General features: G+C 39.3%; 1 protein-coding gene across 4 annotated transcripts in view; it reads right to left on the bottom strand.

Annotated features, from left to right (window-relative positions):
- The window catches only part of UVRAG (UV radiation resistance associated), a 311,056-nt gene that overhangs the window by 13,946 nt on the left and 276,382 nt on the right, over positions 1–20,728 (bottom strand). For 2 of the 4 annotated variants that reach the window (XM_064365305.1, XM_012469641.3), the window contains exon 14: positions 12,402–12,493. In XM_064365305.1, the coding sequence (XP_064221375.1) occupies positions 12,402–12,493 (92 nt within the window). The other 2 variants (XM_064365303.1, XM_064365304.1) reach the window with 2 other exon arrangements.

Genomic DNA, 20,728 nt, shown 5'->3' with positions numbered 1-20,728 from the left:
CTCATGCCTGTAGTCCCAGCATTTTGGCAGGCAGAGGTGGGGAGATCACTTGAGCCCAGGAGTTCAAGGTTGCAGTGAACTATGATGGCACCTCTGCACTCCAGCCTGAGCAACAGAGTGAGATACTGTCTCAAAACAAACAAACAAAAAACACACCCGGCATCCAAGGTCATCCTGAAGCAGCCAGTGCTCATTTCTAATGCTGCCAACACTTGTCAGCTTTTGATGGGCAAAGATCATATCACTAAACCTTCTTGAAACTTACTACAGTGCACTAGATCCAGAAGGATGCTTATTTATTGATACTTATCAACATATGCCAAAGTAGTGGTCCCCAACCTTTTTGGCACAAGGGACCGGTTTCATGGAAAGCAGTTTTTCCATGGACCGGGGCAGGTGGCTGGATGAAACCATTCCATCTCAGATCATCAGGCATTAGCTTCTCATAAGGAGCACACTACCTGGATCCCTTACACGTGCAGTTCACAATAGGGTTTGTGCTCCTATGAGAATCTAATGCTGCTGCTGATCTGACAGGAGGCAGAGCTCAGGGGTAACGCTAGCTTGACCTCTGCTCACCTCCTACTCTGAGGCCCAGTTCCTAATAGGCCATAGACAGCTACTGGTCCATGGTGGAGGACTGGGGACCCCAGTGCTAAAGAATGCCTACTGAAAAACTGCTTTTTAGTACACATATCTCAGTGACTTTTGTACTAATCCCTCTCCAATTCATTTAAGTATGCCCATCTTCTAAAACCCAATTCAAGTCCTAACTCATTCATTCATTCTTTTTTTTTTTTTTTAAGATGAAGTCTCACTCTTTTTGCTCCGGCTTGAGTGCACTGGTGCAAATCTTGGCTCACTGCAACCTCTACCTCTCAGGTTCAAGTGATTCTTGTGTCTCAGCCTCCCAAGTAGCCGGGATTACAGGCACGCACTAACATGCCTGGCTAATTGTTGTATTTTTAGTAGAGATGGGGTTTCACCATGTTGGTCAGGCTTTTCTTGAACTCTTGACCTTCAAGTGATCCACCCACCTCGGCCTCCCAAAGTGCTGGGATTACAGGTGTGAGCTACCATATCCAGCCTCATTCATTAATTCATTTTTTTTTCCCTTGAGACAGAGTTTAGCTCTTGTTGCCCATGCTTCAGTGTAATGGCACAATCTCGGCTCACTGCAACCTCGACTTCCCAGGTTCAAGTGATTCTTCTGCCTCAGCCTCCCAAGTAGCCAGGATTACAGGCATGTGCCACCCCAGCTATTTTCTGTATTTAGTAGAGACAGGTTTGCACTATATTAGTCAGGCTGGTCTCACTCCTAACCTCAGGTGATCTACCTGCCTTTGCCTCCCAAAGTGCCAAGCCACTGTGCCTGGTCCCCATTCATTCTTTAACTCATTTATTTAACTCTTTCATTCTTAATTCCTTCATTTCTTTAACTCTTTCATTAATGTTTTCATTCCTTAACTCCTTTATTCATCCATTCTTTAACCATGCCAATCTAAAGTGATCTCTTAGAACTCTGAAGGTAGTACTTGTTATTTTACCATCCAACCGATCCTTAATGTGATCACTTGCATTTCAGCACAGATTTCAGACATTATTGAAATTCACATTTCATTGCCTGATGGTTTTTGAGGTTCTGGAAATAAAGAGATGTATAAAATAAGGTTCCTATCATTAAGGAGTTCCCACTCTAATAAAGAAGACAGAGAGTGAACCAATAATCAGAACACCATGGTGCTCTGAAAACAATACACACTTCGTGTATTACAATGAAGAAGGGAGTCAGTAATCAGTGGGAAGACTTATCAGAGGAGGTGATATTTGATTGGCACCTCGAAGGATAAGCGGGAGCCAGGCAGAGTGTGTGTGTGTTGGGGGTAGGGCAGAGCAAGAAATGAAGGGAAGGGCATTTAAGGCAGAATAAAATACAGTATTTGTGTGCAGTCCAACTGTGAAGCCAAGCCTTGTAAACAGTACATGAGAGGGATCTAGTCTTTATTTCTAGAAACTCACTCCTCCACTTTCCAATACAACTTAGTACACAGCACACAGATATTCAGTGGATATACTTGTTTTATGTATAAATGAATTTAATTAGTTGTGTGCAAAAGGAAACACTTAGGTGATGTTTTTTGGCAATGTGTTGAGAAAAACAGAACTGCCTCAATATATTGTTATAGTAAGTCTAAATGATGAAATACTACATAGCCATTAAACATGATGCTAAAAAGTTTTTAAGGGCATTGATAAAATAGTTAAGACATGACGTTATACAAAAAGGCTGTGCTGTCCAATATGACTACTAAGAACTGGCCGCTGAACTTGAAATGTGGTTAGTCTGACTTGAGATGTGCTATAAGTGTAAATTGGATTCAGAAGGCTTAGTATGAAAAAAGAGAATGCAAAATATTTTATTAATAATCTTTAAAATGTTGATTACATGTCTACAAGATATTTTGGATATATAACTTGGATTTTATTTGAACTAAATAAAATATATTATAAAAATTAGCTTACATGTTGCTTTTTACCTTTTTAAAAATTGACTGCCAGAATATTTAAATGCATATATTTGGCTCATACTCTATTTCTATTGAAAGGTGTTGGTATAGATGGTAAGATCTGAATTAGAAAAGAAATACAAAGAAAACTGACTAACACAGCAGTGATTTTTTTGTGCCTGAATTATGGGGCTATTGTTTCTCTTCTGTATATTTTTTAAACTTTCAAATTTTATTCATTGGGCACATACTACTTTATAATCAAAAGGAGTAAATAGAAATAAAGAAGACCCAAGTAAAAACGAGTATAGAGATCTCAATTTGGTTCAGAGACTTAGTTGCTGCAAGAGGGGAGAGGCGGCGTGGGGGTACCCAAGTGCCTTTCAGTCGCCAGTAGAGGGTTAGTGCACAAAGGATGTTGGCCAGCTGTTCTCCATCCTGACTGGAGGCAGAAAAACGTGGAAATGGGTGTTAACCGCAGGAGGGGCCTGTAAGTTAAATATAGGGAAGAATTCCTGAAGTGAGGGTGTTTAAACTCTGGAATGAGTTATGGAAGAAGCCTGGTCCCCAAAGGTCTTTTAAAATACTACAGATACCCACATGCCTTGTGTGTTCCTGTCTAGAGGCAAGGAGATGACTTGTCAAGGTTCCTTCTGAAACAGCTATCTTAGAGTAAATAACTCCAATAAAACTTTCTTTTTCATTTATTTTTGACTAGGCCTAACTTTTCCTATTAGGGGTGCCGGCCTGCAAGAAATGCTCTCAAAGGCAAACCTATCTGATACAGCTACCTTAAGTAGGACTCTTGAGACTTCAAAGACAATGTTATTTGATCTAAATTTAAAAACCAACGTCAGCTAGACAACATGTTTTTCACTTCCCTAGAGGGTCATCTGCCAGATTTCAGTTCTGAATTCAGCGTAAGGATGATGGAAGGAAGGGAAGAGGGTAGATCTGTTTCTAAAAAGCGAGGCTTTGTAAAGATTTAAATACTGGATACTGCCTCATTTTCAAGGGTAAGTGGTTTGGCATAAAAGGAGAACTACCATATCATTACTTGATTTTAAGGAAAGCAGACTGGCTCACTTATTCTAGATTTTCATTACTCTCAGTTTACTGAAAAAACATTTTCCTAAATGAGTGTCAAAGTTCTTAGGTATTTTCTTCTTCTAATACTTTTATTTAAAGCTATAGCTTGATTCTACTTACCAAAAGGAATAGAAGACTACATTAGAAATAGGTCAGCAGAAAAAAATCAAACACCGCATGTTCTCACTCACGGTGTGTGTTGAACAACGAGAACACATGGACACAGGGAGGGGAGCATCACACATTGGGGTCTGTTGGGGAGGACTAGGGGAGGGACAGCGGGGAGTAGGGAGTTGGGGAGGGATAACATGGGGAGAAATGCCAGATATAGGTGATGGGGAGGAAGGCAGCAAACCACATTGCTATGTATGTACCTATGCAATAATCCTGCATGTTCTGCACATGCACCCCAGAAACTAAAGTGCAATAAAATATACTAAAAAAAAAAAAGAAAGAAAGAAAGAAAGAAATAGGTCAGCAGAAGCACTATTTGGAGATTTTACCACTAAAGTGAGATGGCCTCACTTAAAGCCACGAGTTGCTTCTACCAACATTAAACATCAGTGTTTGTTAAACCCTACAGTACTTTGGAGAAATATTCTAGCATGCTTTTGACCAAGGATACTTCTCAGTGCTCTGTCCTCTTATTAAGGTCACTGAGATTGATTCTGTCTCTGTAAACATAGCTTGCCTGGCCCTAAAACAAAATAAGTCAGCCCAGCATTGCCCTCCATCACTGCGGCAGACCACACGCTAAAGTCGGGCCTCAGCTTGTAAGTCCTGAACCACAGCGGGAGTGAACGATGTATAGGAATATTTTTGCAAGTCATGTCCTTCAAAATATTTAATGTGTCTTATCTAATAATCTAGATTGTAAACTAAACAACTGTCAACTAAGCAAGGGCAGGGAAAATCTTACCATTTTGAATCTTCCGTTGTCTCCTGAATAATCTATATGCAGAAGAGACACTTAATGAATTGTCAAATACAAAAATAATACTTAATAATACTTTCCACAGTTCATTTTAGTTTATAAACCACTTTGACGGACATTATCTCATTTGGCCTACAAAAACTATGCTTGGGAAATATTTCCCAATAACTGGTGCTATTAACTCCATTTTAAAAAACTGATACTCAGAAACAACTTATGAAATTAAGTGATAGAGGTGAAACTGGAACCTACATTTTCTGATTCCCAAATCTAGCGTTCGTTCCTCTGTATCATACTGTCATACATGAAGGTATTACAGAGTTTAAGCTTTATAATCAGGAAAAATTAAACTTAGGATAAAAAATTCTATGAAAAAAACCTGAAAGATGGTTTGAAATCTTGCTTTTATCTTCTTTTTCTTCTTCTTTTTTCTTATTCAGAGAAAAGAACATGTCATTCCAGGACGCGTTCCACAAACACTATGGGCAAATGAGCTTTAGGCCACTACCAAACCCATATACTTCCTTCTTCCGTGTTCCTGTTTCTTAACCAATGAAGATGAAACATGATCATTTTTGTTTCTTTCAGTCTTAAAGTTCTTAAATTCTTCCCAAAGTTTTATGACTTTTAGTTTCCTCCCTCTCTGAGGTAAACGGGGTAGAATAAACAACAAGGAATGTTTCCACCAGGCCTGCTGCCTAATTTTGCAGTGTATCTTTCCAGTGCTCTGGATTTGACTCTGGTGGGTTTCCCCGAGGAAGGTAGGAGGCACTACCTATAGAGGTGGCACAGAGACAGGAGAGCAAGAACAGAATGGCCATTACCCAAGAAAAGGCACTGTGATATGGTAAAAATAATATGGGATTAGGAGTCAGATACTCTGGGTTTCTGGTCCCAGTTCCATCACCTGTACCATGTGATCTTGACAAGTTGCTTGGCACTCTGAGTCTCAGTTTTTTGGTTTGTAAAATAGTGGTCATTATTCTTGCCCAGGTACCCTCACAGGGTTCTTGCAAGCTTAAGTAAAAACATAGAAAGTTTTGCAACTAAGAGATTTTATTATTCGTAACTTCTAACTATGGGTGAGTTACCTAAGAAGGCAGGTACCAAAAAAAAGTTTGTAGACAAACAGATTTGTAGGGTACTTATCTCTAAGGCCTCAGAGTGGTCTCATAAAGGACACGGGGAAAGTGAGAGAGACGTAGACAGACGGTAAATATTCTGCACCATTAACATACAAGAGAGCAGGAGCCAAAATATGAACAAGAACCATATTCTATACCTATCTGTAAGATGACTATAGACGTCAAAGTAAAAACACCTAAAGCAAAGGATGAATTTGATTTTAAAAATATATAGATAGTAACTATGATTCATTTATTTATTATAAAAGCTACTGCTTATTAAGTATTACTAAGTGCCAGGCAGTATGCTAGGTACTTACATATTTAATTCTTATGACCACACTATTAGGTAGGCACATTATCCTCATTTTATAGGTAAAGGGATTGAGGCAGACAGCTTAAATGTGTTTGAGGTCACAGAGACAGTAAATGGTGGTGCTGGTATTCAAATTCATAGTCCTCGTCTTTCCACCTAATTGGGCCACTGTTTCTTAACCTACTCTGTCTATACCCTAATCCTCACGTGGCCAAATTCTTCTTTTGCTCCAGGTCCACTCTCCACTGAAATGTCATCTCCTTAGTGAAGGCTTGTCTACACCCCTCACACCAGGAACTAAAGGGCTTCCTCTGAATGTTCAAAATAACTCATCTATTTTTCTTATAGCATGTTGTACTTTTTACTTTTCAGTACACGTTGTTTGTTCCTATTTCACTGCCTTGATTAGACTGTCAGCTCCTTGAACACAAGCTCGAGGAGCATATTCCATGAGTAGAACAGCTCAGATGGTCTCTTTATTCCCTTCTCTAGTGCTTCTGTAATGCCAGGCTGGGACCACAGAGATGAGTAAGACATGGTCCCCAGACCCAAGCTGCTCAAAAGCCTAGTGGGCAAGCTCGCCAGAGAAGTGGATCTAAACTACTGAGGGAATACATACTTATCTCTGTATCTGCCACTGTGGTGATGGGTGAGTGAATGAATGAGGTAGGATATGAGCTGGATCTTGAAGTGAGAGCGACATTTGGATAGGGCAGAGGAAGAGGCAGGCTATTCTGGGTAGTGGGAACTTGCCTAAGTAAAGAGCGGAGGTCACAAATGTGAGTGCTATGCCTGGGGGTCAGTTGAGAAAGGGTGGGAGAGTGGTGGAGAGACAAAATCAAGGTACTGTCTCAGGACCTGGATGCTGGGGCCCCATCACGCAGCCATTCACAGGAGCCTCAGCACATAATCTCTTTCAGTTCTAAGCTTATCGTCTTACAGGCAGCCATCAGGCAGCAGCTTGTGTGCACATTCTTCCCGGACCATAACGCAGCACCCACATCGGCGGTGCATGTGCATGTCAATCTGAGTCTTGGATCACTTTGCAGGCAATAATAAAATAAAAACAGGATGTTTAAATGACATTCTGGTGACTTTTAATCAAAGTATTCAAAAGAGCACAGATTCTAAGTTGAAATTCTGCTTTTCAAAATTGTGCTGCTTGGCAGTTATGACTAGGTTATAATATTAGGATGAAAAAAATGGGCACTCCTTTTGGAAAGACCTGGCATAAATCACTGAGAGCCGCGGCCCATGCAACTGTGTTCATAAAAAAATGGGGGTTTCTTTTAGGATTAATCAGGCCAATCACTCTGATATTAGCTAAGAACTTCTCATAGTGTGGAAGAAAAAGAATTACTTCATTAAAAGGATTTTTATCACAGCTTTTTCTTTACAAAATAAAACAAAACAAGCTGTCACATAACTTTGAAGCTTACCATAAGGAGGAATTCAGTGAATGCACTGATCCTCAGCCAGTATGAAATCCTCAACACCAAAAGAACATACAGCAGTCTGCTTCCACAGGGACCCATCTGTGAATGGTAACAACCACACAGAAAATGGAAGTGTTTTGCTTTACAAAAGCTGTAAGAGCCTCCCTTAGGAACCTGAGTTTTTTTACCCTTTGCCCTAAGGAGTGCGGGCTTGAGATGTAAGTCCTCAGTCCACGGTTGCTCTCGGAAATTCTCAGATTTCCTCTGAGACTCAAAGTGCTTGTTCCGGCTTTGTTTAGCTTTGTGCCTTCCAGCCTGGCTTCCCGCCGTGATCTTTACTTGGAACCGATATGTAGCATTCGTTTTGCAGTGCTTTGCATCTACTTTAGTAGCCTATTTTTCATTACAGTACCATAAAGTGGCACATTCCTGTTCACTCAGTGTTAATGTGCTTGGCACAGCTGGCACAGAGGGGCACCACATTTATAAATGTATGAGCTTGGAGCTTAATGGGTTTGCTACATCAGTGCCAGGAGAACTAAATTCTAGTTTTATTGCTACAGGTTCATGGGTCAACTATGCCTGGAAAGTCAATTAACTTCTCTATACCTTCGAACTGAGAGTTGCTAGAAATGACAGTGTTTTAGGAGGAGAAGGGCAGTCAGGTTGCAATGAGGAAGTATTTCTACGAGATAATTTGAGTAAATTGTCTACAGAGATCTCAGAAGAAAGGGACCTAATCTCTAAGGTTCCAGTAATTTGTTGTGATTTGTTTCTCATTCCAAATGTCTTTTCATTTCTAATTTTGTTTGTAATTTTGTATTCTTTTTCTTAAAAAGGATTGCCAAAGAACCATAAAGCCCAGATTCTCCTCATTCTCAAAATGAATATGCATTTCAGCCAAGGTGTCTATTCATTGCCAATAAAGTTGCTGTATTCACAAAGCTGCTTTTCTTAAATTATTCCCTCTCTTTGAGGCGATGAGGTGAGGACGGTGGTAGGAAGGAAGGAAGAGACAGAGCACATTCTACACAGAGGAACAGTGAGCGCGACAAGTCAGACAGGAAAGAGCTTATTCACATAAGCACACAGAGGCCAGTACAGTGACAGGACGTGAGAGTGGAGAGGGAGTGGTATCAGATGAGGCAGAGGCTAAGAAGACTGGAAAATACCTTGGATTTGACTCTCGCCACTGAAGCTGGAGAGTGGTTAAGATAGAGGCAGGACAAGAGTGAAATCAGGGAGACAAATTGCACTGGTGCAGCTGTTTGGGTAAGAAGGGTGGTGGCTTGGACCGGAGTGGCAACAGAGAGATGGGAGGTGAACAGATTGGTATGTATTTTGCAGGTAGTGATGACAGGGCTTGCTGATGAGTAAGATTAGCTCTGATAGGAGGGAATAAAAGAAGGGGATCCAAGGGGATCAAGGATGATTCCTTGGTTTGAGCAACTGGGTGGACAGGGTCCCATTAGCTGAGAGGAATTATGCTGTTGGAAAGAGTGTTTTAGACTATGTTGAGGCTGAGATGCTTGTCATACTTCCAGGGGCAGAGTCAAGTAAGAGCCTGGCTATCCAGAGCATGCAGGAGAGGTTTACACTGCAAACAAAACTTTGGGAGTCATAAGCATATAGATGGTTTTCAAATGATGGGAATGGGTGACAACACAGAAAAACAGAGTAGAGAGGAGGTGGAGGAGGAAAGAAAAAAAGAGAAGAGAGTAGAGAGAGAAAAAGGGAAGAGGGCCTAAGGTGGGACCATGGAGAAGCCAGAAGCAGGAAAGCCAGCAAAGGGCAGTCCTGTGGAAGCCAATGCGGAAGGCTGTTTCAGAAAGGCAGGAAGGGCCAGCAAGGCCAGGTGCCACTGAGATGCTCAACAGGACAAGGACAAAAAGTGACCTTTGGGTTTGGGTCTATGTTTGGAGGCACCAAGCTGGATAAAAGGAATTTCAGTATACTCGTAGAACTAAAAATCAGACTGGAGTGAGTTAATGAGGAATTGGAAACATAGAACAGCAATAGACCTGAAAGCATTATAGAAATTAAATCAGTTGTTAAAAATCTATACTCTTTCCAGCAATAAACAAAAAACACTAGTTTTTACCTAGGTTCCTTTAAGACAGAGCTACTTCCTCCTATTTTATATAAACTGTTCTGGAGAATAGAAAAGAAGATAAAGATCCTCAATCTACTTGATGAGGTTGTTATGACCTCATCATGTTTGGTCACGTTCTAACCAAAATCAGACAGGGAGTTTATGTGAAAGAAAAACTGTAGGCCAGTCTCATTTCAGTTTGCAGATAGGGACATTCTAAAAAATTAGCCAAGGAATCCAATAATGTAGGAAAAAATAACACATCATGACCAGGAGGCAAAGATAGCTTAACATTAGAAAAATGTAGTGTTATCTCAATAGATTCAAAACAAACATTTGATAAAATTCAAAATATACACATTCATGATTATAAAACAACTCTTAGTAAGCTGAGAATAGAAAATTTTTTCCTTTTGCTAATGCAGGATATCTACCCAAATCTATAAATAGAATACTTAATGGTGAAAAATTAGAAGCATTCTCTTTGAAGTCAGGAACAAGACAAGGATATCCACTGTCACTGCTCCTATTCTGTAATAAAACAAAGACAAGAACAAGTAACAAAATTATAAAAATATAAAAATAGAAACAATACCATTATTCACTAAAAATATGATTGTATACACAAAAAATCCAAGGGAATCAAAAAAAACTATTGTAATTAATGTTAGAAAGGTTGCCGGAACACACTCTCAAAATACTAAAAATCAGTGGTATTCCTGTATACCAGCCACAAAAAATTAATTATTATAATAAAAACATTTATAACAGTAACCAAAACTGTTAGCTAGTAAGACTAAGTATAAGTGATGCATAGACCTTCATGTAGAAAATCATAAACTTCACGGAGGTATGTTTTAAAAAAGCAAGTGATATAATATGTTCATAGTTAGGAAGACCCAATGTCATAAAGCTGTGACATCACTCAAAGACTCACAAGTCAAGAAAAGCCACGAGTTTTGAAGAGCAACTTTACACAGGAGCTTTTGTCTACCAGATTTTCAAGAAAGTTGGAGGTATTTTCCTTTTCCCTTCCTATGAAGGAACATGGTTTAGGAGTTAACACCCTTGGCTCTTTCCATCCTCTCACTCTCTCAGAGGAGGATAAACCTTTCTGATTGGTGAATTTAGATTGGTGAAAATAGCATCTGGGTATTCTTGGCTCAGCCCTATCTGGGCTCCTGCAGAGAAGTCGCTTGATCACTCTCTGACGATGTAGTAAAGGGCCTGCCTGTGGAGGGAAAACCTGTGGCTCGCTAGTTCACATTGTGATTACGAGGATAAGTTTAATTTTGAGTGATACTTTGCAAGCCCGCTTTATTGCAAATCTAAAGCCCCATTTTCCAAACTGCGTTATCAGTAGTAAAATGAACATTTTGATTTTTAGTTCATCCACAAATCTCAACAGGACTTTTAGAAATTACATCTTACAATAATTAAAAATGATACTAAGTGATGGATAGTCAAATAAAGCAACATAACAGAATAGGGAGTCTGGGAATGGATCTATGTGGATAAGCAAACTTGGTTTACAAAAGAGACGCCATTATCATCAGTGGAGAAAAGACAGACACTTCAATAAATGGTACAGCAACAGTCTGCTATCTGTACTGAGCAAGATTCATTCAGTGTGATTAATTAGCATTGTGGGTTGCCACTTTTCTCATCATTTTAGGTTATTTGCCATTGTGTTAGAAAACCTCTCCATGAATTCTACGCCTTGTTTCCAACTGGACTACAAATTTCTTGGGGACAGAGCTTGAGCCTTCTTGTTTCTCTCCAGAGCGCCTATCACAGAGCTTTACACAGAGACAACACTAAATAAATGTCTGCTAGCTCACTTTTATTGTTCTTATGACTTTACATTAAAACTTAATTCCTCTCTCATATTCCTGAAGGCAGCCAGGTCCATATCCACACCAAGCTTTAATAATTATTTTGATGCTTCGAATGGAATTCTTTAAACAGTTGTGTATTTGCTTAACAGGAGTCCTATCTAAGACCAGACATCTGGAACTTGCCATTTTGAAAATCATATGGGACAAAAATATAAAACATCAAAGTGAAGACCAACCACAGATTTTTTACTTTTCTGAAGCCACAGCAGAGGAAATCAAATTTCAGAGAGGTAGAATTTCAGATCCACACAGCAGATGATGAGAAAAATACCTGGAATCAGAAGCCAGTGCTGCCCCCAGCTGTCTAACTCTACAGGCATGTGATTTTGTAAGTTACGGCCCACTACCCAAGGATTCAAACTTTAAGAATTACTAAATGGATACAGCCAACAGCTTTCCATTTAAGTCAAGTGAATGAATCTAATGTCTTGTGTGTATCAGACTTCCCTTCTCCCCTTCTCTTTTTAAAAGGTCCGTGTCTATCCTGACGGAGCACTCTCAGCAGCAGCTTGCCCTCACGGTTAAACAGGTAATGACACCAAATACAAGGAACATTTCAGAATGTACCTCCTGGTCTCAAACTAAGTCCTGACCTCCCAATCTATTCCTTATTTTCTTTCTTCGCTTCATGCTCCTGATGCTCATTCTATAAACAGGCCCTTCGCTTGTTCTTTGGAAAGTTCCGAGGGACTCTGGGTCTCCCTTATCATAAATCATATAGGCCGTCTTCAGTTTATCTCTCCAGCAGTGCCCTCAAGGGCTCCTTGCTCAGCCAACTTCCCAAAGTTCAACACCCCCTTGACCCCTCCTCCTTCCAAGGGGGCTTCATCCTCCTTAGCCAGACGGGAGCTTAGATCTACCCAAGTGTGATGGCGCCTTTCGTTTTCCTCAGATAGCTCATTCCAGAAGAAAACTCCGAGGCAGGTGTGGAGCAATGTGGAAGTCAGAAAAGATTTGCAGGATCATTATCCACATGACAGTTCCTGTCATGTGAGAGCTACTCACCACCTGACCATGAGTCCATGTTCCATGAAGTTTTTCAGGTTGGGAAGGGTTTGCCGCAAGTCTGGAGTCCCTAGTCCATGCTGATATCTTAACTGTGAAGGTGAAAAAACAGAATTAAAGATCTTTTGCAGATTGTAAGCTTCGGAAAAATGAACCACTAAACAAGAGGAAATGTAAATGTATGATACTATTATCAGCCTCACAGTACTATCCACTTACTGGGTATCTGACATATGGCATGTGTATGAATATGCTCACTTAAATTATGATGGTATTTATTGTAGCCTCGTCATCTACTTACTGTTCTCTTGCCCCCTAAACTTAGAGAAGACTAACAGTGACCAACTGTGGAATCAGGATATTTCAAAGACCCCTGTATCTAGCCTTCTTTTCTACTCCCAGACCCCTGGTAGGGTTTGCTAACTAACACCAACTCCAAGGACATATACCAGAAAACCAGTGTTTCTTTTCAGATACTGCCAGCCTCCGTTCTTTCACTAGCCCTTTCCTTTGTATAAACAAGGGTAAGGACCATCCTGTATTCACCTCTGACTCCCAACAGCGTCTGGCATAGTGCTAGTACTTAATCAATGCTCATTAAACAAATAAACTGCAAGTCACTTTTGACAGAGGCTGTGTTCTGTATTTCTCTTGAGTCTCTAATGTTCCTCTTTGTCCAGACCACAGCACATAGCTGCAGAGGTGGTATAGGGAAACTTCCGGCTTGTGGGCTAGATCTGTCCTTTGTTTGACATATTTCTGCTAGAGGTCAATTTTCTAAAATTAAGTGTCTTTCTGAGTACTTTGGATAACTTGCTAATGGTTTTTATCTGTCTGCCCTTCACTTCCTTTCACTGTGTCTCTGAGTATCACCATTTGCTTCCCTAACTGACCATAATGGAGACTGTGGATGTGCATATTCACACGCATGCTCATCCACACATCAAACGCACAGTAAGTACACAACACAGCTCTGCAAAAATGTGTTTTTCCAATGACATATTACACATCAAGAGAGTTTACAGACTTTATAAAATGTATGCTGGTGTACAAATGTGAAGGGGTGTCAGTCTTAAGGTTTAACCCTTTCAGCACTAAAACTTAAGAGTGGGTAAGTCAAACTTAAAAATATCCCTTTCTTAAAAAATAAAACCACAAATCACGTGAATGGAAAGCAGGCCTTCAGAGTTAGACGACAGGGGGCACAAACAAAGACCTACTAAAAACAATTTTCTTTTGTTTGACTCTAGTATTCTACTGATTTTTCTCTGCTGGAGTGACACTGAGAGAAAGAGTTCACTCTCACTGATTCTGGGCTTTTTAAGAAAAACCTCCAAACCTAATGGGGTCTCCTGAATGGTTTCAATGGATACACACATACAGTAAGGAGGTAGAAACATACAATGTTAAAACTAAAAGGTATCTTGAATATTATTTCAGCCAATCCTTTTCTTTTACAGGTGAGAAAACTGAAGCCCAGAAAGGGGAAGTAAATGATCCGGGGCCACATGGTTCAATGGCAAAGATCTGATTAGCCAGGGCCTCCTTTTCACAAACCATGCTACTCTACCATCTACCCCAAAGTCTGAGAAGAAAATTGGTAACAATACTTGAGAAAGCAGAAGGAAAATATTCTTTTCCTTTTTCAAACTTAGCTTGGTGACTTAAATCACCTCCTGAGATTTGCTGACCTTGAATTATAAGATCTACCCCATATTAAATGACATCATTTCTTATACTAATATAAATGCATTTTCCCAAACATTGATAAAAGCAAAATGGTTGATATCCTAACACGACATTCCTGAATTCATTGTTTCAATAAGAAGTGAAATTGTTTACACATGGCATGGAAATTTTACCTGTGATTCATACTGAAAAATATTAAACATCAAGAAAAAAAAACATACTGAAATAACACTAAGATATGCGTCTCTGACTGCATACACAGACAATTGTCTGCCCCAGGTTCCACAATGGAAGATGGGTGTTGAACTCAGAGACCACAGTGAAAATTTCTCTCCAAGTCAGATTTTAACCAAAGAAAGAAAAATGTGGGAATTAAGCCTCCACCTGGGTCTTAACTCTCCATTTGCTGCACAGCACTATTATTTTTTAAATAACAGAATCTTTGGATTTTAAAGCTTAAAGAGATCCTGGAGATCATCTTTCCAACCTTCCTCCTCTTATAAATGAAGAAACTAAGGCTCGGGAAGACAAGAGTGTCCTGCCCAAAGTCACAGGGACAATAAGCGACAAAGCCAAGGCTAGAACCTCTTAATAACAGTTCCAAATTCTACCATATTACCCTTTCAATTTTCCACACAGATAACTCAAAAATAAATGCATACATAACACATATATTATTATTAACAAAGTATAAGTACTGTTTAACAAGTCTAAACCACTATCAAGGATTTATAATGAAAGAAAGAAAAAAAAAACCAGCAGCTCTCTGCTCTACTATCTACCCTAAAGTCTGAGAATACTTTTGAGCTGTTTCTTCTTCACCTTGAATATTTCTAAATACTATGCTTATATTAAAGTTTCTTATTCTCCCTTCCCCTCCAGTCACAGACATCATCTACTATGCTCCCACCATGAAGGATGAGAATTTAGCACTCTTACACCACTTTGCTCTCACACGCACATTTTATTCCCTTTTCTATACATTGTCTACTGGCTTTTCATTAAAGAATACGAAAACTTGGCCGGGCGCAGTGGCTCTTGACTCTGCCCTCCCACCCGTAGTTCCCTCTCTCATCTTCTCAATCAGTCAATATCACATTTTAAATTACATTAATATTTATTGTTTACCTCATTATATCTACATAAATACTCTTCTCTGCTGAGCCATATGAGGTACTGTCCCTTCACTGGACTTTTTTGTTTGTTTTACTGGAAGTGATAACTGCCATTTTTTCCACCAGTGGAGCTTTTCTATATATCTGTCACTACATACTCCCCAAACTCTGACAAAAACCTTAAAACTGGCTGGGCACAGTGGCTCATGCCTGTAATCCCAGCGCTCTGGGAAGTCGAGGCAGGTGGAGTTTGAGACCAGTCTGGGCAACATGATGAAACACTGTCTCTACCAAAAATACAAAAAATTAGCCGAGCATGGTGGTACATGCCTGTGGTCCCAGCTACTCAGGAGGCGAGGTGGGAGGATCGCTTGAGCCTGGGAGGTTGAGGCCACAGTGAGCTAAGATTGTGCCACTGCACTCCAGCCTGGGTAGTAAGAGTGAGACCCTGTCTTAAAATAAAATAAAATAAAATAAAAAACTTTAAAGCTCTTCTCAATCTAACTAAACACATCATGTAATTGATCAAGTCCATTTTGCACTTAGAAATATATTTCCTGAAGCTTCCTCTCTCTGCTTCAACCTGAACTGGCTGCTAGCTAGGCCTGCTGCATTATCTTCTTACAAGTTTCTTTCTCCATCATGCTGGAAATTTTATTTACTTTTCTCCTGTGCTGAAGCTGTTGGTTCCCAAATTGTCTTCTTTCTTGATCTACTGCCTCATCTTGGTGGAGTGTATCCTATAATATCTTTCTGGGAAAGGATAGCATGGAAGGTAACTTTATGACACCTTGAATATTTGAAAATATAATTATTCCACTCTTACACTTGAATGATAGTTTGCCTAGGTATAGAATTCAAGGCTGGAAATAATTTTTCTTAGGTATTTCCAAAGTATTTATTTACTGTCATTTAGCTTTGCACGTGGCAACTGAGAAACTTGATAACATTCTGGTTCCTGATCCTTTGAATGTAAGCTGATTCTTCTCTCTGGAAGCTTTCAGGACTTTCTTCTTTAACCTTAGTATTCTGAAATTGCATAGTGATAAGCCTTCATTTGGGTCTTTCATTCATCATTTTCAGTCTGTTTCCATTCCCTGGGCTGGGCACTTAGTATGTCCTTTCAATATGAATACTCTTATTGCCTAATCCTGATCATTTTCTTCTATTATTATTATTTGTCTCCTCCTCCTTCTTCATTTTACCATTTTGCCCTCTGGATTTTTTTTTTTTTTTTCATTTTATTTTAGACTTTTTTTTTTTAATATTAGAGGCTTTCCTTTAATCTCTAGTAATCTTTGGCTGTTAGGTTTCTTTACAAGTGAGACTGTGAGATTCTAAAAAGCTGTGAAGGAAGTCTGTGCATTGGCAGTGCTTGATGACTGGCTGTGGGGGAAGGGTTCACTGTAGAATGAGTGGATGGAAATCCAGCCTTTTCACCGGGAACATGTCAGCCCCAATTATCTCTCAATGCTGCCTCTGTTTTTTTTTTTTTTTTTTTTTCCAGAAAGAATCCTCCAACCTTCTGTCTTAAGGCATAATCTGGATCTAATTTGGGAAGTAAAGTTGGAAAAGGCAGTTGGGGAACTCTGTGTTAGGATGTTATACTTTCACTTCATTGCCTTTTGGTAAGGCACCTTCCTTCTTGTTCCCAGTGTATCAAGCAATTTAGGTTCAGAGCTTTCTGGGTTCAATCCTTTTCAGCAAGTAAACCTTCAGTTTCCCCCTAGGGCATGTGGGAATGTAGTTATTGGCTACAGAGTGGGAAAAGCGAACTGGGAGTGTTACTTCTCTTTCTTTTTACAGACTGTCAACCTACTCTCCTATGTTTAGCTCTATATATTGTCCCTGAACTTCATGAGGTACTTGGTACCATTATAGCCTTTTGGAGTCTGTGGTTTGGATTACATCGCTTCTTAAAAGCTTCTGCCAAATCAGTTTGTCATTCATTCATTTACCTGCAATTTTTAAAATTTTCTGGTCTTGTCTGTTCTTTTCAACCATGTGAATTTATAATTTTAAAATTATTTAACCTTATTAGTAGCGTTTCAGAAGAGAAATGACTTAAACATACATATTCAGGCAGGCGGCTTGCTTGAGTCCAGGAGCTCAAGACCAGCCTGGCCAACATGGCGAAACCCTGTCTCTGCTACAAATACAAAAATTGGCCAGGCGTTGTGGCATGTGCCTGTAATCCCAGCAACTTGGGAGGCTGAGGCATGAGAATCACTTGAACCTGGGAGGTGGGGATTGCAGTGAGCCAAGATTGTGCCACTGCATTCCAGCCTGGGCAACAGAGACTCTGTGTCTAAATAAATAGATAAATAAATAACACACACACATATATATATGGGATTTTATATATAAAAAACCAGCTTTTCAATATTGGCTAACAACTCTCCTGATAGCTTTTTACACAGTACTCATTATTCTGGCAGAAAGCTCTCTTTCCTGTCTCTATGTCTCTCTCTAGGCATTCTGTACCTCATGTTTTATTTATTTTCAAAGAACCAACAGAAGTTCCATTTTCCATTAGAAGTTCTCTGGTTACTCTAGATCTGGGGACATTTTACCCTTTACCCTAAACTCCTCCCTATACCACTTTTCCATGTGTTCTTTTTGGAAAGTCTTAACAGGATAGGTACTTGATATTTGTTAATTAACAAATTAAATTAATATGGTATAGGAAGAAATGAGAGGCATCATGACACAGTAGAATAAGCTTAAATGCAGAAGAGCTGGGTTTGAATACCAGTACTGTCACTTACTAGTTGTTCAACTTTGAATAAGTCACTTCTGTGAGACTCCATTTCCTTACTTGTAAAATGGGAATGTTGCCTGCCTTGCAGAGTTGTTGTAAAGTTTAAATAAGATAGAGTATATAGAGTGTCCAAAATAATATCTGGTACATCGTAAGTGCTCGATATAAAATACCTGTTATCATTATTAATACATATATATACTCTCCATATTATCGTCATCATAGCATCTACCACTAGGCTAGGCATAAAGGCGGTGCTCAGTAATGGCTTACCACTTAACTACTAACGGGAGGCAGAAAAGGAAGAAGGAAAGAGTTACTTCAAATCAAAGGGAAAATCTTCAGTATACTGCTCACTTTTTTAAATGCTAATTTTTATTAAGCTTCTGACTGCATGTACTCCAGAGAAGCAGTAATAAACACACACATGTCAATATCTTTGAAATAATTATATAGTGAAATGGAAAGACTGATACATGATGTGAGCGGTCAGGAGATTTGGTGAAAGACCCAGCTCTGCTGTATGATCATGCAAACTCCTTCCTTGCTTGGGGTAGTCAAATGATTTTCAAACTTTGAAAAATTCAGTAATCTTCAACAAGTTAACTCCCTGGTAAAGGTATTAGTAAAAATAGAAAGGAAAAGAAGAAACCAGGTCAAGGAGGAAAGGACGAGGTAAGGACAAAGATAGGGAAAGGGCAGAAAGACTACATTTACTAAGTCCCTATACGTCCTACTCATTCATTCAACAAATATTTCCTGAGTGTCCACTAGACGAGGCAATGTGAGTCACCTCTCTGTCTTTGGAATGAGAAGCCTGGACTCATAGCCTATTTTCACCATATAATATGTATAACCTTGAGCAAGTTACATAACCAATCTGTGCCTTGTCTGTAAAACAGGACCAACAATGTTTATCTCATAAGATAGTTGCAAGAGTTCACTTAGGATTTTTATAGAGAGTAGAAGTTCCTGAAGTTCCTGAGGCCTGACTTTTAGTGGGTAGTCATTAAAACTGCTGAGGGCTAACAGTGCTAAGCTGAAGAGTTCAACTTTATCTTGCTGGTTAGCAGTAAGAACCTGCTCCAGAGTTTTAAGCAAGAGAATGAATGAGGAAAACAACTGGAGAGGCAGCTATAGACAGGCTAAAAGACTGAAGTACTCTTGCCTGTAAGAAGTCTTACTTCAGGTTCCATCAACACCTGCCCTCACCAACTATTATCAATACTACACTTCCCTAAACATTACGGCTTCTTCTGCTCTCATTTTTGATAGGGGAAGGCAGATGCCAAGAAAACCAGGCAAATAAAATATTGCTTTGGGTCTGTCTAACTGCCTCAAATTAGCCTCTGAAATAAACACCTTTTGTAATAACTTCCTACTGCACCACCACCACCCAAAGAGTCTAAGCAGTCTTAAGTGGAATTTTGGTTTCAATTAGTTTGAATTTCAGCTTTACTTTGATTTAGGACTTCATGGGGCAGTTAAGATTTTGTTCAACTCTATGGCTAGTAGGCAACCAAGGTGAAAATCACACTTATTTAATAAGTTAGATGGGAAGTGGGGAGAAACAATGTTCGTGGTTTCCCTGGAAAAATTAACAAACTGTATTGTCTGGTAGCAAAAGATAATCCCTATACTAAAAAACCCAGGAAGATCTGGCTTTATAGTTACTGGAACAGGCAAAAAGAAAGAAAACCCAAGCAACAAGTATGTTCAGACCACAACAGAAAATTACAGTCATGTCAATTCCATTAACTATCTACGTTCTCTGTTTTCTTCTCCTATACCCCCTTTTTGTATAAAAATAGAGCATTTTTCCAAAGCCACATGCTGGTTTCTTCTCAAATCACTATACATCCACTTTGCATTTCATCAAATAAGACAGTTAAACCATGATGTCAGAGCTCTTGCAGTTGGAATTAGCTAGTTCATGCAGCTTGATAATTGTTGCTCCATTGACAAGGGAAGACCACTTGCCACTCTGGAGATCATATTTAAAATGTAGTATGATTGTACTGCTGAGAAATAAATGCTGAGTTCTGGCATCCAGTAAGCATCCTCCTATTGAGCTGAGAGGTTTAATACCAAAGTGCTCAATTTTGTTTTTATTTTTTAAACACAATTTTTTTCCAGGCCAGGACAGCCTCTGGGGATTCAGGAATCATTGTGTCATTTGGGTTTTGGCAGAGGAGAAATGCAGTTTAGAAAACACACATCCATGTCCCCACCCTTCCAAACTACATTCATCCACACAAAGCCACTTATTGCCTGGCTTATGAGTTCCATATGTGGCTTGAGCTAAGCTGCATGATATGTTTGATACAAACCGTCTGTTATCGTGAGGGAATGTGGATTAATACAATGCTTCAAAAAAGGTTACTAAAAGATCAACACTTTCGTGATGGGATTACAATGAATTTGACTACAAAGAGAAATGGTTTGGAAGAATTGAAAATATGAAATGAAAAACGCACATATGCATCAAAGATTTAACTTTAGAGGTTCGCCTCATGTAGGCAAACATCTCTGTGGAACTAATTACCAATATTTCAATCCAGTCTTAAATACTACTAAGGTTTCACTGACATGGCACGAACTAGATTATGAGCTTGAAAAAAAACGTACCACCATGTCAAAAATAAAATTTGCCTTTCTAGAAGAAAATGCAACTCTTTTAAAGACGTGGAAATGCTAGTTATAGAATATTTAATATGAGCAATAATATTGTTTCTTACAGTGAGTCATTGTAATATATACCT

The sequence above is a fragment of the Aotus nancymaae genome, unplaced genomic scaffold (assembly GCF_030222135.1).
Source record: "Aotus nancymaae isolate 86718 unplaced genomic scaffold, 86718_ANA_hifiasm-v0.15.2.pri h1tg000059l, whole genome shotgun sequence".
NCBI lineage: Eukaryota > Metazoa > Chordata > Mammalia > Primates > Aotidae > Aotus > Aotus nancymaae.
This window is presented reverse-complemented; position numbering and strand designations above follow the sequence as displayed.